The following is an 18,194-nucleotide window of genomic DNA, read 5'->3' as shown; positions in this document are numbered from 1 at the left end:
GATTTTGGAGGTTAATTTGAGCTGCATCATAGGTTTATTTTTTTACAGTTTGTAATCCCTGCAAGATCAACAGTCCTCTGCATCTATACTGTAAAGTGTGATTTCATTACATTAAAAAAGAAATCTAGGAAACTGCCTTGAAGGTTGTTACAACTTAGAAATGGCAAGTTAATTATTTCAGTTCATTAAACATATGTTATGGTTATTAGAAGCTAAAAAATGTTATGCTCGTCGTCCACCTGCAGTACCTTCCCCGACCACTGAGGAAGTCACCAATTTTACAGGGAGTGCCTGAACGCATCAGCATGTCCTTCCGGGTCACTCGTGAAACTTCCCTCGCTGACATATTGGACTAGTCCATTTTGAAACACATAAACATCAATGGCAAAGATCAGTGTGTTCAGCTAATGTTAATACAATACAAATGTTTTTTTCCATTTATATTACGTTTTACTCATACAGCACAGACGGAGGCTCCCGTGGAAACATGTATAACAAATAAACATAAGATAATGTAGCCAACATCTAGCTTTCTTCCCCCGCCTGAGCTGGTTAGCCGGCTACACACAGTTAGCCTTCACGAGATACAATAACCCTAAAAGTTTGAAACGCGTTAAACCAGGAGGAAAGTTGCGTCAGGTAAGTACATGTTGTTCCTGTTAATTTTCTGATGATTGTTTTTAGCCTAGCAACGCAACAAAGACCGAGCAAAACTTAAGCTAAATCCAAGCGGCGCGAGCCACTGTGGATGTTATTTTGGTGGTCAAACATGTAGGTTAAAACTAGCAATGGACGAGCAGTTATTGTCACAGCGCCTTATAATCGAGAACGAACTAATAGTTCATTTATATCACTGTGAACGATAAACTGCATTTTAAAAAAACATACACGTGTTTACTCGCATGATGTGCTGCCCATCAAAGCTCTGAAAAGCAATACACTCAAAGCAATGTAATGTAGAGAAGTAATGTATGATTTATATTTGTATGTTAATATTAGATAATATATGTATCCAAAGCACATTTTCCTTTAAACAAAAACGTTTGTTACAATTCAGACTATGTATTTCGATGGGTAAGGGTTTTGAGTTGTTTAAGTCTCTCTCTCTGCTTTATTACATCAAAGTCAAAAAAGTCAAAAAAAAACAAAATGCGGTTACTATATTAAAAGTAGCAAGTCTTGAGTTGACTTTGAGCGTTTTTTCCATAGCATAGAGGTCATTTCAGAGGCTTCAGGTAAGTCTTTTAATTTAACACATACGTAATTGAGTTCGGAATGAAAAAGACTCCATTCAGTGACTGAATTCAAAGCCCCATATATCTCATCAGACGCTTTGACTCATCCCAGGTGATGATCCTCCAGATGAGGTATGGCAGTGGGATGAAATTAAAAAAAGTTATGGCAAGATTATCCTAAATTCTAATATGATTTTTATCAGTGTAAAACATTACATTAATATTTCTTAATTTGTAAACAGATACAGACAGAGCCCCATGTCTGCAATCTACCTTCTTTTGATTTCATCCCCAAGCTTAAAAAGTAAACTTTAAAAATCCTTAAAAACGTTACAATTATGGATTAATCCATATTTATAAATTAAAAGCTCACAGATATGCAGGAAACAGATTAATTAATATGCGTGAAGTTACAAAAAAGTACGACTTGAAAATGAATAATGTGATTGATTTGATCAGTCATTCTGTATCCGAATGTTTTGGTTTGTTGTCGTACTGAAAGATGAAATGACTCCCAGAAAGTTATGTTGAATTTTGCTGGATCTACTGTATGTTGTTTCAAAACTAGCTATTGTAGAACCAGCACCATATTTGATGAGTGAAATGGTGACTTTCTTTCATGATCTGTTCCTTGACCCTCCACTTTTCATGTAATTTATTTTGATAGGCAATACATTTTGTTCATCTAGCCAGGCCGGTTCATACAAAAACAAACAGCATGTAAACCAGGGGTCTCAAACTAGCGGCCCGCCAGTCGGCCCTACACTTATTTTGAAATTTTTAAATTCAACATTTAATTATATATAAGCTTGTCTAGTTTTTTAATTACAGTTGTCTATATGTATATGTTGATTTAATGTTTTAATTCTGTTTGTTATTTACAGATTCATTTTGCAATGTCATCCTAAATATTTGTAATTGCGACATCATGATGGATTATCTAGATATCATTTAATTTCTAATCACTAAACTGTAAATTTTTCCCCAAATTGTTGGACTTTTTTCCCCTCCTGATCGGACTAGAAATTCACTGTCCCCCAGGTCTTTTTGAGTTTGAGGCCCCTGATGTAGACTATGAAAGGTGAATTGTGATGAATGAAGCATCACAGCAATGTCTCACTTAGGTTGCAAGTCAGTAAAGAGTAGCAAATGAGCTAACTGTGTCTCTTGATGTTTTAGGATGTCTGACTCTGACAGCGATGAGGATCAAGACCGTCCTTTCTCTATCACGGGATTTCTCTTTGGAAATATCAATGAAGATGGACAGCTAGAGGATGACAGTGTTTTGGACAATGTAGGGGTTTAAAAAAAATCTATTGCCCCATTTGCAAGTCACTTTTAAGTAATTTTGTTTTGAAGAACGTCAAACATTTCTATGCTCATGGAATGATTCTGTATACTTTGGATCTTTTGTCTTTATTCCAGGAGTCCAAAAAGCATCTAGCTGGTTTGGGCTCTTTGGGCCTGAGCTCACTCATCACTGAGATCACTGCTAATGAAGACGATGATCAAGTGGGAAACAGAGACTCTTCTGGTGTGGATGCAGAAGGTGAGGTTAAATAATGCATATGAAGAAACATTTAATTTATATGTAAAGGAAAGAGGATGGAGTAACATTTTTGATATTTACTGTATTTTATCCAGGTTGGGTGAAAAGCACAGAAGATGCAGTTGATTATTCTGACATCAATGAAGTTGCTGAGGATGAGACAAAAAAGTACCATCAGGCCATGGGGACTTTGCAGCCCAGCAGGAAAGCAGGTGAAAAATACATTGATGTTTGATTTATGAACATTTGTGGCATCTAGTGGTGATATAGCCAACAGAATACCATTCACTGTGTTTGTTTGTTTGTTTTTTTTGCTTTGTTCATTGTGGGCCACTTTAGAAACATGGTTGTGAAAAGCGGCAGGTCCTGAGGATGAGGACCTGCTTGTTGTGTGGATAGTTACACACAGTTTATTATGTATGCAAATGGAAATCTGAAATATTATTTTGTAATTTCCATTTTCACTTTTGTTTCTTCACTTTTTTCACTATTTAATTTTTTTATTCATGTTCGTGAAAACCTTTTGTTACCCCTTTATTTTAGATGATGAGGATGACTATGATGCAGACTGCGAGGATATTGATTCTAAGCTCATGCCTCCTCCTCCACCACCAACTCTCCCAACACCCATTAAGAAAGAAGAACCGTCCTCTCAGACCACCACTGGTAAGGACATGTTCACATTTGGTTAGTTTGGTGATAAGTTTCGTTTGGCTTACCCTCCTCCACAGATGTTTATAACTCTTGAGCCTGTAAAGAAGGTTGATATCTCTGCCTCTGACAAATGTGTTCACTCAATAAACTTACACTAATATATTAATTCAATATCAATTTAGGCTAGATGAATGCATCTAATATCACAAATACTGATCATTCAGTTTGATTGTCTCAACTGTTTCTATGATCTATATCACTGTGGTTCCTTGTAGTTGGCGAAGAGGGCGATGGCATCATCCTGCCCTCCATTATTGCACCATCATCTACGGCTGATAAGGTTGACTTCAGCAGCTCCTCAGACTCTGAGTCAGAAACTGATCGTCCCGGTCAGGGGTCCGGTGATGGAGGATCCCCAGACAGGCTCACCCTTCCTCTTGCTGGCATCATGCAGAAGGATGCAGCTAAAGCACTGCCCGGTGTCACAGAGCTCTTCCCAGAATTTAGGCCTGGAAAGGTAAAGCATCTTATTTTACTGTTGTCCCTGGGCAAAGAGGAAAGATGACAAAAATGAAAACAATATTACTAACAATGCATAATATCTAGTCACAATAAATATTTCAGATTATGAAAATAAAATCTATGAAATCTATGAAGCTGAGATTGATGTTTGTTAGCATGATTTAATTCTGCTTAGCTTTGACTGTTTTCTTACTCAACACCAATACTTATTAAATGAATGTGTGTATTGATACTTATTTACGACCAGGTGCTTAGGTTCTTACGACTGTTCGGTCCTGGGAAAAGCATGCCATCCGTGTGGAGGAGTGCCCGCAGGAAGAAGAAGCGGAAGCACCGGGACCATCAGCCTGGGACTCCTCCTCCAGAAGGAGAACCTACAGAGCAAAGCCTGGATAAGAAGTCTGGTTGGATTTATGAATATGCACCCCCTCCACCGCCAGAGCAGTGTCTCTCTGATGATGAGGTAAGTCATTTGGTGACAGCAGGCTCTTGTATGTGACCGGGTAGCAGTGTGGCACTACATCATTGTGTTCAAGTCTTTAAATGCTTCTCTGTGTTATCCAGATCACCATGATGGCTCCAGTAGAATCTAAGTTCTCACAGACCAGTGGTGATGGGGATAAGGAGATCGAGTCTCGGCCTAAAGTAGCAGAATGGCGATACGGTCCTGCGCAGCTCTGGTACGACATGCTGGGCATCCCAGAGGATGGAAGCAATTTCAACTATGGGTTTAAGCTAAAAGATCTGGTCAGTGAGCCTCCTGACCAGGACACACCTAAAGAAATCACAGAGACTGCTCAAGAGGTACAGACACATGCGGACATCTGCAACCATAACACTGACATTATACTGATTGCATTACTGATATATGGTGTTTAATAAATCTGTTTTTTTCAGACCTCAGCTGATGACAACGTGGATGGTGATAATATTGATGGCGATAAAGACAGAGCAGACCTTGAGAATGAGCTCTTCCTGATGGTCACTCAACTGCAATGGGAGGATGATATTATCTGGAATGGGGAGGATGTAAAACACAAGGGCACCAAGACTCAGAGGGCCAGTCTGGCCGGATGGCTCCCTTCGAGTATGACACGCAATGCCAATGCTTATAATGCTCAGCAGGGTAAGATGGCGGGGGAAAGAAAATACAGAATTATCAAGTCATTCATGTACAGAGATAACTGTTGGTAAAGCTGCCATTTGGAATAAATGAAATTTACTGATCTTCTATAGGTCTGACGAGAAGTAATTCACAGTTAGTGCCACCTACGCCTCCACCCTTACCCAAAGCTTCCTCGATATCTGGCTCCAAGCGGGACAAAATCAGCCATGACAATCAAGGTGAGTGTATTTTTAGGTCACATTTAAAAATTCATGGGTTCATCTCAAACTTACTTGTTCCATCTATTGTGTTTATCTGCGTTTGTTCTCAGCAGCCTCTCTGGAAGAAGACTGTCCCTGGTTCTCCATTTTTCCCATTGACAGTGAAGAGTTAGTGTATGGACGCTGGGAAGACCACATTATCTGGGATGACCAGGAGATGTATCGCATGCTCTCACCACCCGTTCTTACACTGGATCCTAATGATGAGAATATTATTCTTGGTAGATAAAAACAAAAAAGAAATCATTATGTGAATTGAAAATTGGCATCTTTCACTGTCTTCCCATCAACTAGTATCCAGCGATTTTACCCTTTGCTTATTTTTCTCGTGTTTCTTATCGTCTTGCAGAGATTCCAGATGAAAAGGAGGAAACAACATCCCACTCCCCATCAAAAGAAAATAAGAAGGAACCAGCACTGAAAAAGAGCCGCATCCTGCTGGGAAAGACTGGGGTGATAAAAGATGAGCCACAGCAGGTATGCTGCCTCATCAGTGCTTGAAAAAAACATTTTTGATTATGAGAAATGGCAGATTAAAATGTGTGCTGCTGCTGCTGACATTTAAAACAGTTCATGGTGAAATGTGTCTCTAATAAGGAGGATCAAGGTGGGGAGCAGATGGGGTGAAGGGATATTTATGGAGCACTTGTGCTTGTGATTACAACATTATTCTCTCAACCATCACTTGTGAGTCATAACTATGAGACATTGCAAAAAAATTACATTTTACTCCCTTTCCTTTTAACTCAGAACATGTCCCAGCCTGAAGTGAAGGATCCCTGGAACCTCTCCAATGACGAGTTCTACTATCCAAAACAGCAGGGCCTGAGGGGAACCTTTGGTGGGAACATCATTCAGGTAAATTAACATAGTGACAAACTGTTGGCTCCCCCATTTAGTGGAGCTGCCATTACTGCAGTGGCAGGTGGTTGTGAAAGGCACATTATGAATCATAATGTTATTAAAATAAACTGTTGAGACAATAGCAATAAATTACAGAAAAAGACACTTAACACCGTACTGTGTACATTGATTATACACAAACACGTCAGTCCTCTACACACCGGAGAATCCATGTAAGGCACATGGTCATACACCGAGACAATCCTCATGTATTTTAGGCTTGTGTATTCCACTATTCCACTACTAGTTTATGTTGGTGCAGCCAAAAATGGCACGTGGCTAAAAAAATGAACACATTTAGCACAAAGGCAGGTTATAAAACTGTACATTCTGGGAGCTTGCATTTAAAAAATGCCAGGACAGTCATAACACTTGCTTACTTTCAATACTTTGCCAGACTCGTCGATAGAATAAACACCACAGAATTAGTTGAAATCTGAAACCTGTGTTGTGTTATTAACTTTTGTGTTTTTCACAGCACTCCATCCCATCACTTGAGCTCAGACAGCCCTTCTTCCCCACACACATGGGCCCCATGAAGCTACGCCAGTTCCATCGAAATACTCTGAAGAAGTACTCTTTTGGAGCTTTGGCTCAGCCGGGTCCACATCCTGCCCAGCCACTGCTCAAACAGATAAAGAAAAAGGCCAAGGTGGAAGAAACAAGCCTTTTTTAAAAATACGTTTTAACAGGATGAATATCCAGTTTTTTTGTTTTGTTTTTACTGACTGCCGCATGCGTTGTGTTAATGTGTTTTTCTTTAAAGATGAGAGAGCAGGAACGGCAGGCGTCAGGAGGAGGAGACATGTTTTTCATGAGGACTTCACAGGACTTGACCGGCAAAGATGGAGATCTGGTCTTGGCAGAGTACAGTGAAGAGTACCCCCCTCTCATCATGCAAGTAGGCATGGCATCCAAGATCAAAAACTACTACAAAAGGGTGAGTCCAGTCTTTGAGTCCCAATTCTGGTGTTGGCTTCATATCATGTCATTCAAAATCTGGACACACTTGTTGTTGAACTGTATCGTTGCGTTTTGCATTTCAGAAGCCTGGAAAGGATCCTGGAGCACCTGACTGTAAATATGGAGAGACTGTGTACTGTCACACATCTCCTTTCCTTGGTTCTTTGCATCCTGGTCAGCTGCTTCAGGTCAGCATGGTCACAGCCTAAGATTCAGTATTCAGACGAGGTGAACGTATGAAACATCACTGACCCGGTGTCATGTTTTTTTGTCTTACATTTATATGTATATGTTTTAGGCATTTGAAAACAATCTATTCCGTGCTCCAATCTACCTTCATAAAATGCCAGAGACGGATTTTTTGATTCTGCGGACACGACATGGCTACTTCATCAGAGAGCTTGTGGACATGTTTGTGGTTGGTCAGGAGTGCCCCTTGTATGAGGTTCCTGGGCCCAACTCCAAAAGAGCCAATACCCACATCAGAGACTTCCTTCAGGTTTGTTTGACTTCAGTAACTGGTCCCAGAAACCTAAGCTGCCATTGTTTGGATTGCTGAATTTGTCATGTTTGGGTTCTGCAGGTGTTCATTTACCGCCTGTTCTGGAAGAGCAAGGATCGGCCCCGGAGAATCCGCATGGAGGATATAAAGAAAGCTTTTCCCTCACACTCAGAGAGCAGCATCAGGAAGCGACTGAAACTCTGTGCTGACTTCAAACGGACAGGTAGACTCTGCTCATTTATGCAATCCACATGCTCCATATTCACCTGATCATGATCATTGTCATCATCCTTCCTCTAAACGGTGTGTTGTCCTTGAATTGCCAGACGGGGGAACACATTTTAAACAACTGCAATGGATATAATTCAGAAGGTTAGGTGTAGCAGAAGGATAAACAAATCGAATCAAGCAAGGGTTTCTACAATAAACCTCTACTTTGTTCTTGTGTATTCATATCATTGTATGATTAATGTCTGGAAAAGGATAATAAACCAGGTTAGTCTTTTTGTTTGTGGTTTTCTCAGTTAGTTGGTCATAAAATGTCAGAAGAACTTCATCAAAGTCAGAAGACACAATTAGTTTAACTCAAGGCACAATTATCACGCTCAGAAAAATAACTGAACCTAAGCAGATCTAAACCTCCTTTGACCTTAAACATGTACGTATTTATATTGATATGAATGGGTACCTTTATTTTTTTAGCTCTTCCAAGGAGGTTATGTTTTGGCGGTGTCTGTCTGTCTGTCCGTCCGTGAGAAGCATAGCAATGAAGGTTATGGCGTAAGGAAGGAATTATTCAGTTTTCATTAAGATCTGGAAACTGGTTGCTGAGAAACTGTCGCTTTCTCTAGTTCTCATTTACAATCTCGTACAGATCGCTTTCTGTTGTGTATGATGTAGCTTTTATTCCGTCATGAATGTTGATAAACTTGCTGTACCTATTCCAGGGATGGACTCCAACTGGTGGGTGCTGAAGCCTGACTTCAGATTGCCAACAGAAGAAGAGATCAGAGCAATGGTGTCTCCAGAGCAGTGTTGTGCTTACTACAGCATGCTGGTAGCAGAGCAGCGACTCAAGGTAACTGTGTTTTTCTGAAACTAATTTAAACAAGTGAGAATCGTGTCCACGGCTTCACTACAAGGTATTTTCCTCCTGCTAGGATGCTGGATATGGTGAGAAATCATTCTTTGCTCCAGAGGAGGAGAACGAAGAGGACTTTCAAATGAAGATCGATGACGAGGTTGCGATCTACGTTCTTCCTAATAATGATTGCAAATGTTCCACACATGAAGAAACAAGAAGCCTTTCAAACTTACACCCCTTTGATCCCTTCTCCCAAATCCTAGGTGCGAACCGCTCCGTGGAACACAACAAGAGCCTTCATTTCTGCCATGAAGGGGAAATGTCTATTGGAGGTTACAGGTGTGGCTGATCCCACAGGCTGTGGAGAGGGGTTCTCCTACGTCAAAGTGCCCAACAAGCCAACTCAACAAAAGGTTTGATGAGCTAAAACAAAACTCTGCCACTCTCGATTTATGTGTTTGTCTAGAGGCTAAAAGCATTGATCCTGTGTGTGTTATCAGGACGACAAAGAGCCACAACCTGCCAAGAAAACAGTGACTGGAACGGATGCCGACCTGAGGAGACTTTCACTGAAGAATGCCAAACAGCTGCTGCGCAAGTTTGGTGTTCCAGAGGAAGAGGTAAGAACATGACAACAGCCAGTAATGATAATACACAGATAATAACATCTGCCTGCCTTTGATCTGCCGTCTCAATTCAGTTTTTATGGCAGAGAAATGCTGAAACTGTTTAAAGTGTTTTTAAAGTATAAACAGCAGAAAGAAATGTGAATTGTCCCGAACAAGCTGAACATTTTAACGAATACTTTCCAGTAGGCTGTACACTAAGACACAGTTTGAAGTTCTTAATCAGATCGAACTATGATTTGTGTGCTTGTGGTTAAAGATGAGGGGATTATTTGTAGAAGAAAAATAACTGCCAAGAGCTTTGATTGGAACTGTGATTAAGAACATCGAACCTCAGTGTAGTCTGCAGAGGAGAAGAAAAGGAAGAGAAGAATCTTCATGTCTTTGATGTGTGCTTTGCCTTTTATCAGCCCTCAACATTAGTTTATGGTGGCAGTTGTGGTATGGGTTTCAGCTAGTCTTTCAAACCCCTAAGAGTTAATTGTGTTTATGTTAGATCAAGAAACTTTCTCGCTGGGAGGTGATTGACGTAGTCAGGACCATGTCCACGGAGCAGGCCCGTTCAGGAGAGGGACCCATGAGCAAATTTGCCCGAGGGTCCCGTTTCTCTGTTGCCGAACACCAGGAACGCTACAAGGAAGAGTGCCAGAGGATCTTTGACCTGCAGAACAAGTGAGACTCTTACTTAGGGTCATCTGCGATTTAAAGCGCCCGTTTGTGCTCAGGTGGAGTCATTTTCCCCCGTTGCATCTCCTCCACAGAGTTTTGGAGTCGACAGAGGTGCTCTCCACTGACACGGACAGCAGCTCGGCAGAGGACAGCGACTTCGAGGAGATGGGGAAGAACATTGAGAACATGCTGCAGAACAAAAAGACCAGCTCCCAGCTTTCACGTGAGAGGGAGGAGCAAGAGAGGAAAGAACTGCAGCGAATGCTAATGGGCGAGGAGAGTGACCGTGACCACAAGGGACGCAAGGAGCGGCGCAAAGGCTTGTGTACTGATCAAATTAACTTCTCATGACACACTGAAGACATGTTAGCTGTGTTAAGTGGGAAAAAAATGCAGCGTCTCTCATTAAAAACATTTTTCTATCTCTCCCCTATAGCCAGTTCCTTGTCCACCAGCTCCCACAAGGATGATGACACATCCTCTGTGACGAGCCTAAACTCCTCGGCTACAGGAAGGAGACTCAAAATCTACCGCACGTTCAGGGATGAGGATGGCAAGGAATATGTCCGCTGTGAGACAGTACGCAAGGCTTCCGTCATCGATGCCTACACCAGGATCAGGACCACCAAGGATGATGAATTCATGTAAATCTTTAATCTTTCTCTAGTCTTTCTTTTCATGTTCAGATCACAGAAAAATAGACAGTGAAACACTGTCATTATCAATGTGTCACAAACACTCTCAACCCATTTCAAAGTAAGAGCACTTTGGCATTTCAGGGTCCCTAAAGGCCTTTATAACAAGGCCATTACTTTGAACAAAAATGATGCACACATTTTTATGTGTGAAGGATAGTGACAATAGAGAGGAGGCGGAGGAGAAGGAGGAGACCAAGAGCCAGAAAAATAATTGTCAAGTGTCTACAAAGGCATCTCTTGCAGAAGGCTGAAATGCTCTGGTCAGCTAATGAAGCTGAAGCTGCTGAGGTTTCAGCCAATTGGATCAAAGGCAGGTGAAATTGTTGCCACGGTTGCCACAGCAACCCACGTACAGATCAAAGGTGGACAAGGCTGGCATCTTCTGATTTCAATAAGTTCCAGCAACCTCCAGGAAATCATTAGAGGAAGTAGGAGTTCTGGCAGGAGAGGCGCAATGTTGCCCTCCCCAGTTTTAAAGATCACATTTGTAAGTCTGGAATCACAGTTTCTTCATAAATATCAAACAGTCCATGTGACTTACTGCGAGCAGTGCCAACACCGACATTGTTCAGCTAAGAAAGGCAAGAGATTTCGGTGGAAATCCGCACACCATTGTGCTACTGTTTTATCAGTCACACAGCTGTCAAACCGGTTGCTTGAATGCTGCAGGTGACTTACAAAGGGCACCAATGTTTACACTGCAGACTTTGATTTAGTTTGAATGCGAAATCTAAGACAACAGGTACGGGGACTGCTCTAGTTCATTTCAATCATTTCAAACATAAGAAAAGTGTCTCCAATGGAGATAAAGTGTTATTTCTTAGCGGCGTCACCTACTTGTTGTATCCCCACAAACGGTCCTGTGAATTTTGAACGAACCATTTGTGATTTAGTCATGTTTGTCTCCGTTTGCAGACGCAAGTTTGCACTCTTTGATGAACAGCACAGAGAAGAAATGAGGAAGGAAAGAAGACGAATTCAAGAGCAGTTGAGGAGACTGAAGAGGAACCAAGAGAAGGACAAGATCAAGGGACCCCCAGAGAAGAAGGCCAAGAAGGCCAAGGAGAGACCAGACCTCAAGGTAAAAGTAAGCTTGCCGATTCACTACTATATTCCTCTTTCTTACCTCCTCTTCACCAGCTTTCTGGTACCCATCTGAAGGCACCTTAGATGATCAATTTTTTCATACAGCATAGATAATCTATCAGTTTTTCTTGTTCCTTAATGTTTGCCTGTTTTCCCTAGCTAAAGTGCGGCGCTTGTGGAGCCATTGGACACATGAGGACCAACAAGTTTTGCCCGCTGTACTATCAGACCAATGCTCCGCCTTCGAACCCTGTTGCCATGACAGAGGAGCAGGAGGAAGAGCTGGAAAAGACAGTTATCCACAACGACAATGAGGAGTTGATCAAGGTGGAGGGCACCAAGATCGTGCTGGGCAAACAGCTTATTGAGAGGTAACGGATTGAAGTGTCTATGAATCCGGGTCTATGCACAGCAATAATCAAGGGGGAGAAACAAGTTTTAATAATGTTTTTCTCATGCAGTGCTGATGAGGTGCGCAGGAAATCCTTAGTGCTGAAGTTCCCCAAACAGCAGCTCCCACAAAAGAAGAAGCGGCGTGTTGGTAACGCTGTGCATTGCGACTATCTTAACGTAAGCACCGATATCGTGCATCTTGTTTTAACAGTTGTTGAACTCAGTGCCTTTAGCTGATGTGTTACTCCCTTTTTATTTATACAGAAACCACATAAGGCCATCCATCGCAGACGCACTGACCCAATGGTGACCTTGTCCTCTGTGCTAGAGAGCATCATCAATGATATGCGCGATCACCCCAACGTAAGATCTGTCAGAAACACACTCCATCGTCACAATATCCCAGTTCCCATAGACTTCTCTTACTACTGTTCTGCCTCGCCTTAACTTATTTCACCTCTTCTGTGTAGACTTACCCGTTCCACACACCAGTAAATGCCAAGGTCGTGAAAGACTACTATAAGATCATCACTCGGCCGATGGACCTGCAGACGCTGAGGGAGAATGTGCGCAAACGCATGTACCCATCGAGGGAGGAGTTTCGAGAAGCAGTGGAGGTTATAGTCAAAAACAGCGCCACCTACAATGGTAAGGTTTGAAAAAATGTGTTTAACAACATCTTTGTTTTTTTCTGATTGGTTAGATGTTTTCCCTTCGGTAGAAAAACGTTGAAAAAGGTTTGAAAGAACTGAATCAACCAATATCGCTCAGTAAAATTCCATTACTATTGCAAAAGCCCACACTGACTGGATAGAGGTTTGAACAACATACATGTCTTAACATGACTTTCTTTTTTTTTTTGTTTGACCAGGAGCAAAGCATCCAATAACACAGGTAGCACAGTCCATGCTGGACCTGTGTGATAATAAGCTAAAAGAGGTGTGTTTTCAGTGGATATTTTTGTCATATTTCACATTTTCCTGTCCCTTTTATTATGTTTCCATTGACTGTGAAATGTAATGTGCTTGTTTCTCCAGAAGGAGGACAGGCTGGTGAGGCTGGAGAAAGCCATCAACCCCCTGCTGGACGATGACGATCAAGTGGCTTTCTCGTTCATCCTGGACAACATCGTGACCCAGAAAATGATGGTGGTTCTCGATGTGAGTCTCCTTTTTTTTTTTTTTCTTCATTAAATATCAGATTAGATAATCTGGGAACTCATCTTCAATCCCTCAACTCTCTATAGTCATGGCCGTTCCACCATCCTGTCAACAAAAAGTTTGTGCCTGATTATTATAAGGTGATCATAAACCCTATGGATCTGGAGAACCTCCGTAAGGTGAGCCTCAAACAAGACATCCACCTTAAAGTAAAATTAATTTGTTTACTAGTTTTAATATCAGCAAAATAAGGACATTAACAGAAGTGTCCCTCTGTGTCTATTCGTCCTTGAACAGAACATTTCCAAGCACAAATACCAGAACCGTGAAACCTTCCTTTCCGATGTAGCACTCGTCCATGCCAACAGCATTAAGTATAACGGTAAACGCGTAGCATCATTCTGTGTTTTTAAAACACTGTTGCTAACATCAAACATATCTGTAGTTTGGGCAAATGTTAAAACAATCTTACTTTTTGTGTCTTTCGCAGGCCCAGACAGTCCGTACACCAAGACTGCGTTGGACATCGTCAACGTATGTAAGCAGACATTGGCGGAGGTACGGCACTGTCCACTTCTTAATTCCTCTCTAAGAAGAATCATCACTATGAAATAAAGGAGTTTTAACTTATCAAAACAGATTTGACACCGACTGAGAACAGGGGACACAGTTAAAAGACATAACACAGTAATGATTAGTGTTTTGTTATGTAACATTTTCTTAACGGCCTGTTCTTGTGTTTCCAGTATGACGAACACTTGACCCAGCTGGAGAAGGACATTTCGACTGCTAAGGAAGCAGCTCTGGATGCTGCAGACTTTGAGAGTCTGGACCCAATGACCCCGGGGCCGTACACACCGCAGGTAGGGAAGCAGCCAATAGACTTAAGGCCTCGTGTAGTTTCCTCACCCATTGCTTGTAGTACTGTGCCTGTCCCTTGTACTATTTTTCCAGTCATTTTCTGCACTAACTCTCCTTTCTAGACTTTAATATTTCCTGTTTCTTTACTATAGTCTTCTTTATCCCAACCTGTTTTTCTCCTTCACTCCCTATGTCTTGTTCTGTCCTTCCTTCCTTCTGTCTGTGCTGCTCTGTGTGGTGTGGGCCAGCCTGCTGATCTGTTTGACAGTGGGCCGTCGTCGAGTCTGCCCAGAGAACCCAGCAGCCTTTTCTCTGAGGGACCTCTAGTGGTTGCTTCAGAGAAGAGAGGCGGGCAGGTACGGAGAGAGACAGAAGTTAGGCGTACAATCACATGCCACCTCTCCTCACCCAGCGTGTTGACTTGCTTTGTTTATACAAAGCAAGCAGCATTCTTTTAATGTTTCGTGTTCCCGCGAGTGTTTTCTCAGACCTTTATGATCATTTTTCTCAGGGGCGTCACATGAGAAGACCTGGGGAGGAAGAATCTGATGTGGACATTGAAGGCTTTGAGGAGGAAGATGACGGCAAACCCAAGACTCCGGCTCCTGTAAGACAAATAGATGTGTTAAAAAGTTGTTTGGTGTTCCAACTAGGGGTGGGCATTTCAAGAGAAAATGCTATTTCATCATGTTAGCAAACACCCATGCGTGTGTAGAAAGGAAAATAGTCAGTGCAAACAATGATAAAACATTGTTCAGTTTTATAATAACAAATCTAATCTTAATAGAATCATGTAATGGAACTATTCATTATTCTATCTGCATAACTAGCTTGCTTACGGCCGTCTTATTCACCTCCTGTTCGTCTGACCTGTCTCCGTAGGCAGAAGACGCAGAGGGAGATCTGGAGGACGAAGACGACGAAGAGGATATGCTGTTGCCACCTCGTAGGCGGTTGCACGACCACGATGACGAGGAGGAGGAGGAGGATGAAGGAGAGGACGGCAGGTCTAACCACCCCGCGCAAGCCAGCGTGCTCTACCAGGACCTGCTCATGTCTGACGGAGAGGATGACGCCAGTGAAGAGGAGGGCGATAACCCATTCTCCTGTAGGTTCACCTGGGACAGAAATGAGACCATTGACCATTGAATATGACATATTACACTCATAAACCAAATAGTTATACAGTCAGTAAATATTAATTAGTCCTCTGTAAACAACGTGTGTTGTTTTATATTTGTCTTTCAGCCATTCATCTGTCAGAGAGTGGCAGTGACTCTGACAGAGAGCTGGATGTGCGACCTCCACCTCCACGGCGAGCTCAGGAAACGGCCCGGATGGGTATGGAGCAGGACGAGAGCATGATGTCATACGATGGGGACGGCGGTCCTCACATGGAAGACAGCAACGTCAGGTACAAGCACTTTATTCACACGGGTTATTAATCAGTTTCTTAAACAGAAACGTGTTTGCTCAGTAATATATTTATACAGCATAATTACTTTACCCAGTAACAAGCGGTAATATACAAAACAGTAATGATATTATGACTAACTAACAGTGTTTTACTGTTTTAGTAGATTGTGATTTTGCAGGTTTTTCTGACAACAATACATTATTGTTGCAGTAAAATTCAGTGTATGTGACGCTTAAAGACCAGCAGAAAGTTGCTGCTGAGGACTGACATACACCTGGTCTATGTATAATAACGATTGATTATTGTGATCGATCGCTGAACTCTCATGCGAACAAAGTCCTGCCCCTCCGGACAGTAATGACACACTGTCACGCACAACTGAAGGATAGTTATTCAGCCTTTATTTATACTGACAGCAACGGAGAGGGAGAGAACTGCAGCCGCAGGAAGATTTTTTTTTTGTTTGTTTTATTGCAACCTGTTGTTACCTCAAGGGAAATGCAGTAAAAGTAAGAAGAGACTGTTTTTTTATTTGTATTTTTTGCTTTGAGAGAGTGCCAGTTCTGCAGTTTGGCGGCTGATTTTCATTTCAATAAAGTAAAGTGGATTCAGTTCCAAAAGAAACTTGTTTCACATCACTTTTTGAGTTGATTTGCTACCAAGTAAATAAGTAATCATACCTTTTAAAGGAGTGATATGTCATGAGCCACTTATTAGACTTCCTTACTAACTTGACCGACAGTCAGTACATTTCCATGGACAGACGAGTGTCCTTGTGCCTGTATACACCTGTTTAGCATGTAGCTTGTTGTTAGCATGTTGAGTGTCATTTGGAGTCTTTCTACCATTAAACTTAAAAAAAATAATCTGTCAGAGAATAAAATTGGTCTACTTGTCAGTCCAAAAATGGACCTGAATTCGCCATGTATTGTCACTCTTGTCTTATTCTTCTGTGTACCGGTAAGTATCAGCCGGGGGAGGGAACTGCGACACATGCACAGAGCACCCTGCTCAGCTTGAGTCCGACTCTGGTCCACCTGAAAGTGTACATGCAATATGTATTTTAGAAGTCTGGGGTTTGCATCTTCTCCCCGTGTGTGTGTGTGTGAGGTTCCCAGGTTTCTTCCCAATCCAAAAACATGCAGATCTGGGGCCAATTGGACACTAAATTAACCGTAGGTGTGAGTGTGGGTGGTTGTTTGTCTCTATGGCCCTGTCCAGGATGTACCCCACCTTTCGCCCTGTGTCAGCTGGGGTTGGCACCAACGCCCCCCACGGTCCTCATGTGGAGGATAGAAGATGCATGGATGGATGGTTTTAGTTGGGCCAACACAAGAATTTCTTAACGGCTCTTTTTCCACTTCTTCTCTTCTGTGTCAGTTATGGCAGCTACGAGGAGACAGAGAGCCGCGGTCAGATGCAGCCTTTGAACATGGGCAACGGAGAAGAGTATGGCATCAGCGATGAGGAGGAGGAAGATGAAGAGGATGAAGCCCGGAGGAGAGGCCCAGCTGTGCTGTCCCATATCCAACTCAGTGAAGATGAGGAGAGTGAAGAGTTCAGATCTATTGGGGGAGACAGTGACATGGACTCTGACAACTAGTTAACCTTGTTTGGGAAATATTGTTTTAAAGTTCCAGTGTGCAATAATCAGTGACGTCTAATGGAACAAAAGGAGAAGTCACCTTTTACCGTGTGGCCTGGGTTGTCCATTCTGGCTGTACATGTAAAAGACTACACAAACATACTTTTATGTATGTAAATTGAATTCCTGCCAATCAACTCCACTAAATGTTACACACTGGAGCTTTAAATCACTTACCTGAGATTTCTCAGGTGAAAATGTACATTTCTGTTATTTTTGTAAATATGGATTATTATGTTTATAGCTGCCTATGTACGGTGAAACTCAGCACATTTTAACTTTTAATTGACCTTGAATGTGTTGGGTAACTATAGTGCAGTGTGATGCATTATGACATTGAAATGTTTTGTTCTTGTACTGTTTTAACTTGTATCCTTTGCTCAAAAAAGGTTTAACTACTAATGTTTTCTACCCGGTGCAAAAATGTAGAATAGAATAAACATGACCGACCAACGAACAAACGGCTGTTTTTGAGAAACAACAAAAATAACATGACAGCTTCCTCTTTATGCTCTTGTTTATTGAAGTGACAGAATTCTGGTCTCATAATACACCCGCGATGCTTCCTGGTCATTTGAGCTCATATTGCGAAGAATCATCAAATAGATCTGCAAATGTTGTCTAGTCCAGCTGATGAAACGCTAAAAACATCATTCTTTTCTGGTACTTTTTTATTATTCACAATACGTTCCAGGAGATGATTATTGATCACAATGCATTGGGGTGGTTCCTGCTACTTATACTATACGTCATAAGGGTATAAACCGCACCTATTTCCTTTTAACAAACCAGCTTCCTTTTACGCTGAAGTCATCTCTTTAGCAAACTGCACACTTCCTGT

At 41.8% G+C, this 18,194-nt stretch overlaps 1 protein-coding gene across 8 annotated transcripts; it reads left to right on the top strand.

The window, feature by feature from the left end:
- Positions 1–335: 335 nt before the first annotated feature.
- Positions 336–17,814, top strand: taf1 (TAF1 RNA polymerase II, TATA box binding protein (TBP)-associated factor). 8 transcript variants are annotated; one of them, XM_058626769.1, is made up of 41 exons: positions 336–639; positions 2,415–2,529; positions 2,661–2,784; positions 2,880–2,996; positions 3,328–3,450; positions 3,714–3,955; positions 4,208–4,423; positions 4,525–4,764; positions 4,858–5,086; positions 5,197–5,304; positions 5,400–5,567; positions 5,696–5,823; positions 6,097–6,204; positions 6,728–6,901; positions 7,016–7,189; positions 7,296–7,400; positions 7,511–7,711; positions 7,796–7,937; positions 8,662–8,792; positions 8,875–8,955; positions 9,062–9,211; positions 9,299–9,418; positions 9,921–10,096; positions 10,186–10,418; positions 10,530–10,737; positions 11,707–11,872; positions 12,037–12,248; positions 12,339–12,447; positions 12,535–12,633; positions 12,741–12,918; positions 13,142–13,209; positions 13,308–13,430; positions 13,517–13,609; positions 13,728–13,812; positions 13,921–13,988; positions 14,177–14,293; positions 14,540–14,647; positions 14,803–14,898; positions 15,174–15,399; positions 15,540–15,705; positions 17,089–17,814. In XM_058626769.1, the coding sequence occupies exons 2-41, from the start codon at positions 2,416–2,418 to the stop codon at positions 17,309–17,311; spliced, it is 5,949 nt and encodes a 1,982-aa protein (XP_058482752.1). In that variant the 5' UTR covers positions 336–639; position 2,415; the 3' UTR covers positions 17,312–17,814. The 8 variants fall into 8 exon arrangements, with proteins under 8 accessions (XP_058482752.1, XP_058482751.1, XP_058482750.1 ...); XM_058626768.1 differs by having other exon boundaries at positions 5,397–5,567; positions 10,186–10,412; positions 11,707–11,878; XM_058626767.1 differs by having other exon boundaries at positions 5,397–5,567.
- The last annotated feature ends 380 nt before the right edge of the window (positions 17,815–18,194 follow it).

The sequence above is a fragment of the Solea solea genome, chromosome 4 (assembly GCF_958295425.1).
Source record: "Solea solea chromosome 4, fSolSol10.1, whole genome shotgun sequence".
NCBI classification, from domain to species: Eukaryota; Metazoa; Chordata; class Actinopteri; order Pleuronectiformes; family Soleidae; genus Solea; species Solea solea.
This window is presented reverse-complemented; position numbering and strand designations above follow the sequence as displayed.

What these genes read in the sequence shown, in the direction of transcription:
- taf1 (XM_058626764.1), top strand. Translation starts at nt 2,416, where the DNA reads ATGTCTGACTCTGACAGCGATGAGGATCAAGACCGTCCTTTCTCTATC. An exon ending in TGCATTGCGACTATCTTAAC is followed by an intron (nt 12,448 to 12,534) that starts GTAAGCACCGAT and finishes TTATTTATACAG; the next exon opens with AAACCACATAAGGCCATCCA. An exon ending in AAACAGCGCCACCTACAATG is followed by an intron (nt 12,919 to 13,141) that starts GTAAGGTTTGAA and finishes TTGTTTGACCAG; the next exon opens with GAGCAAAGCATCCAATAACA.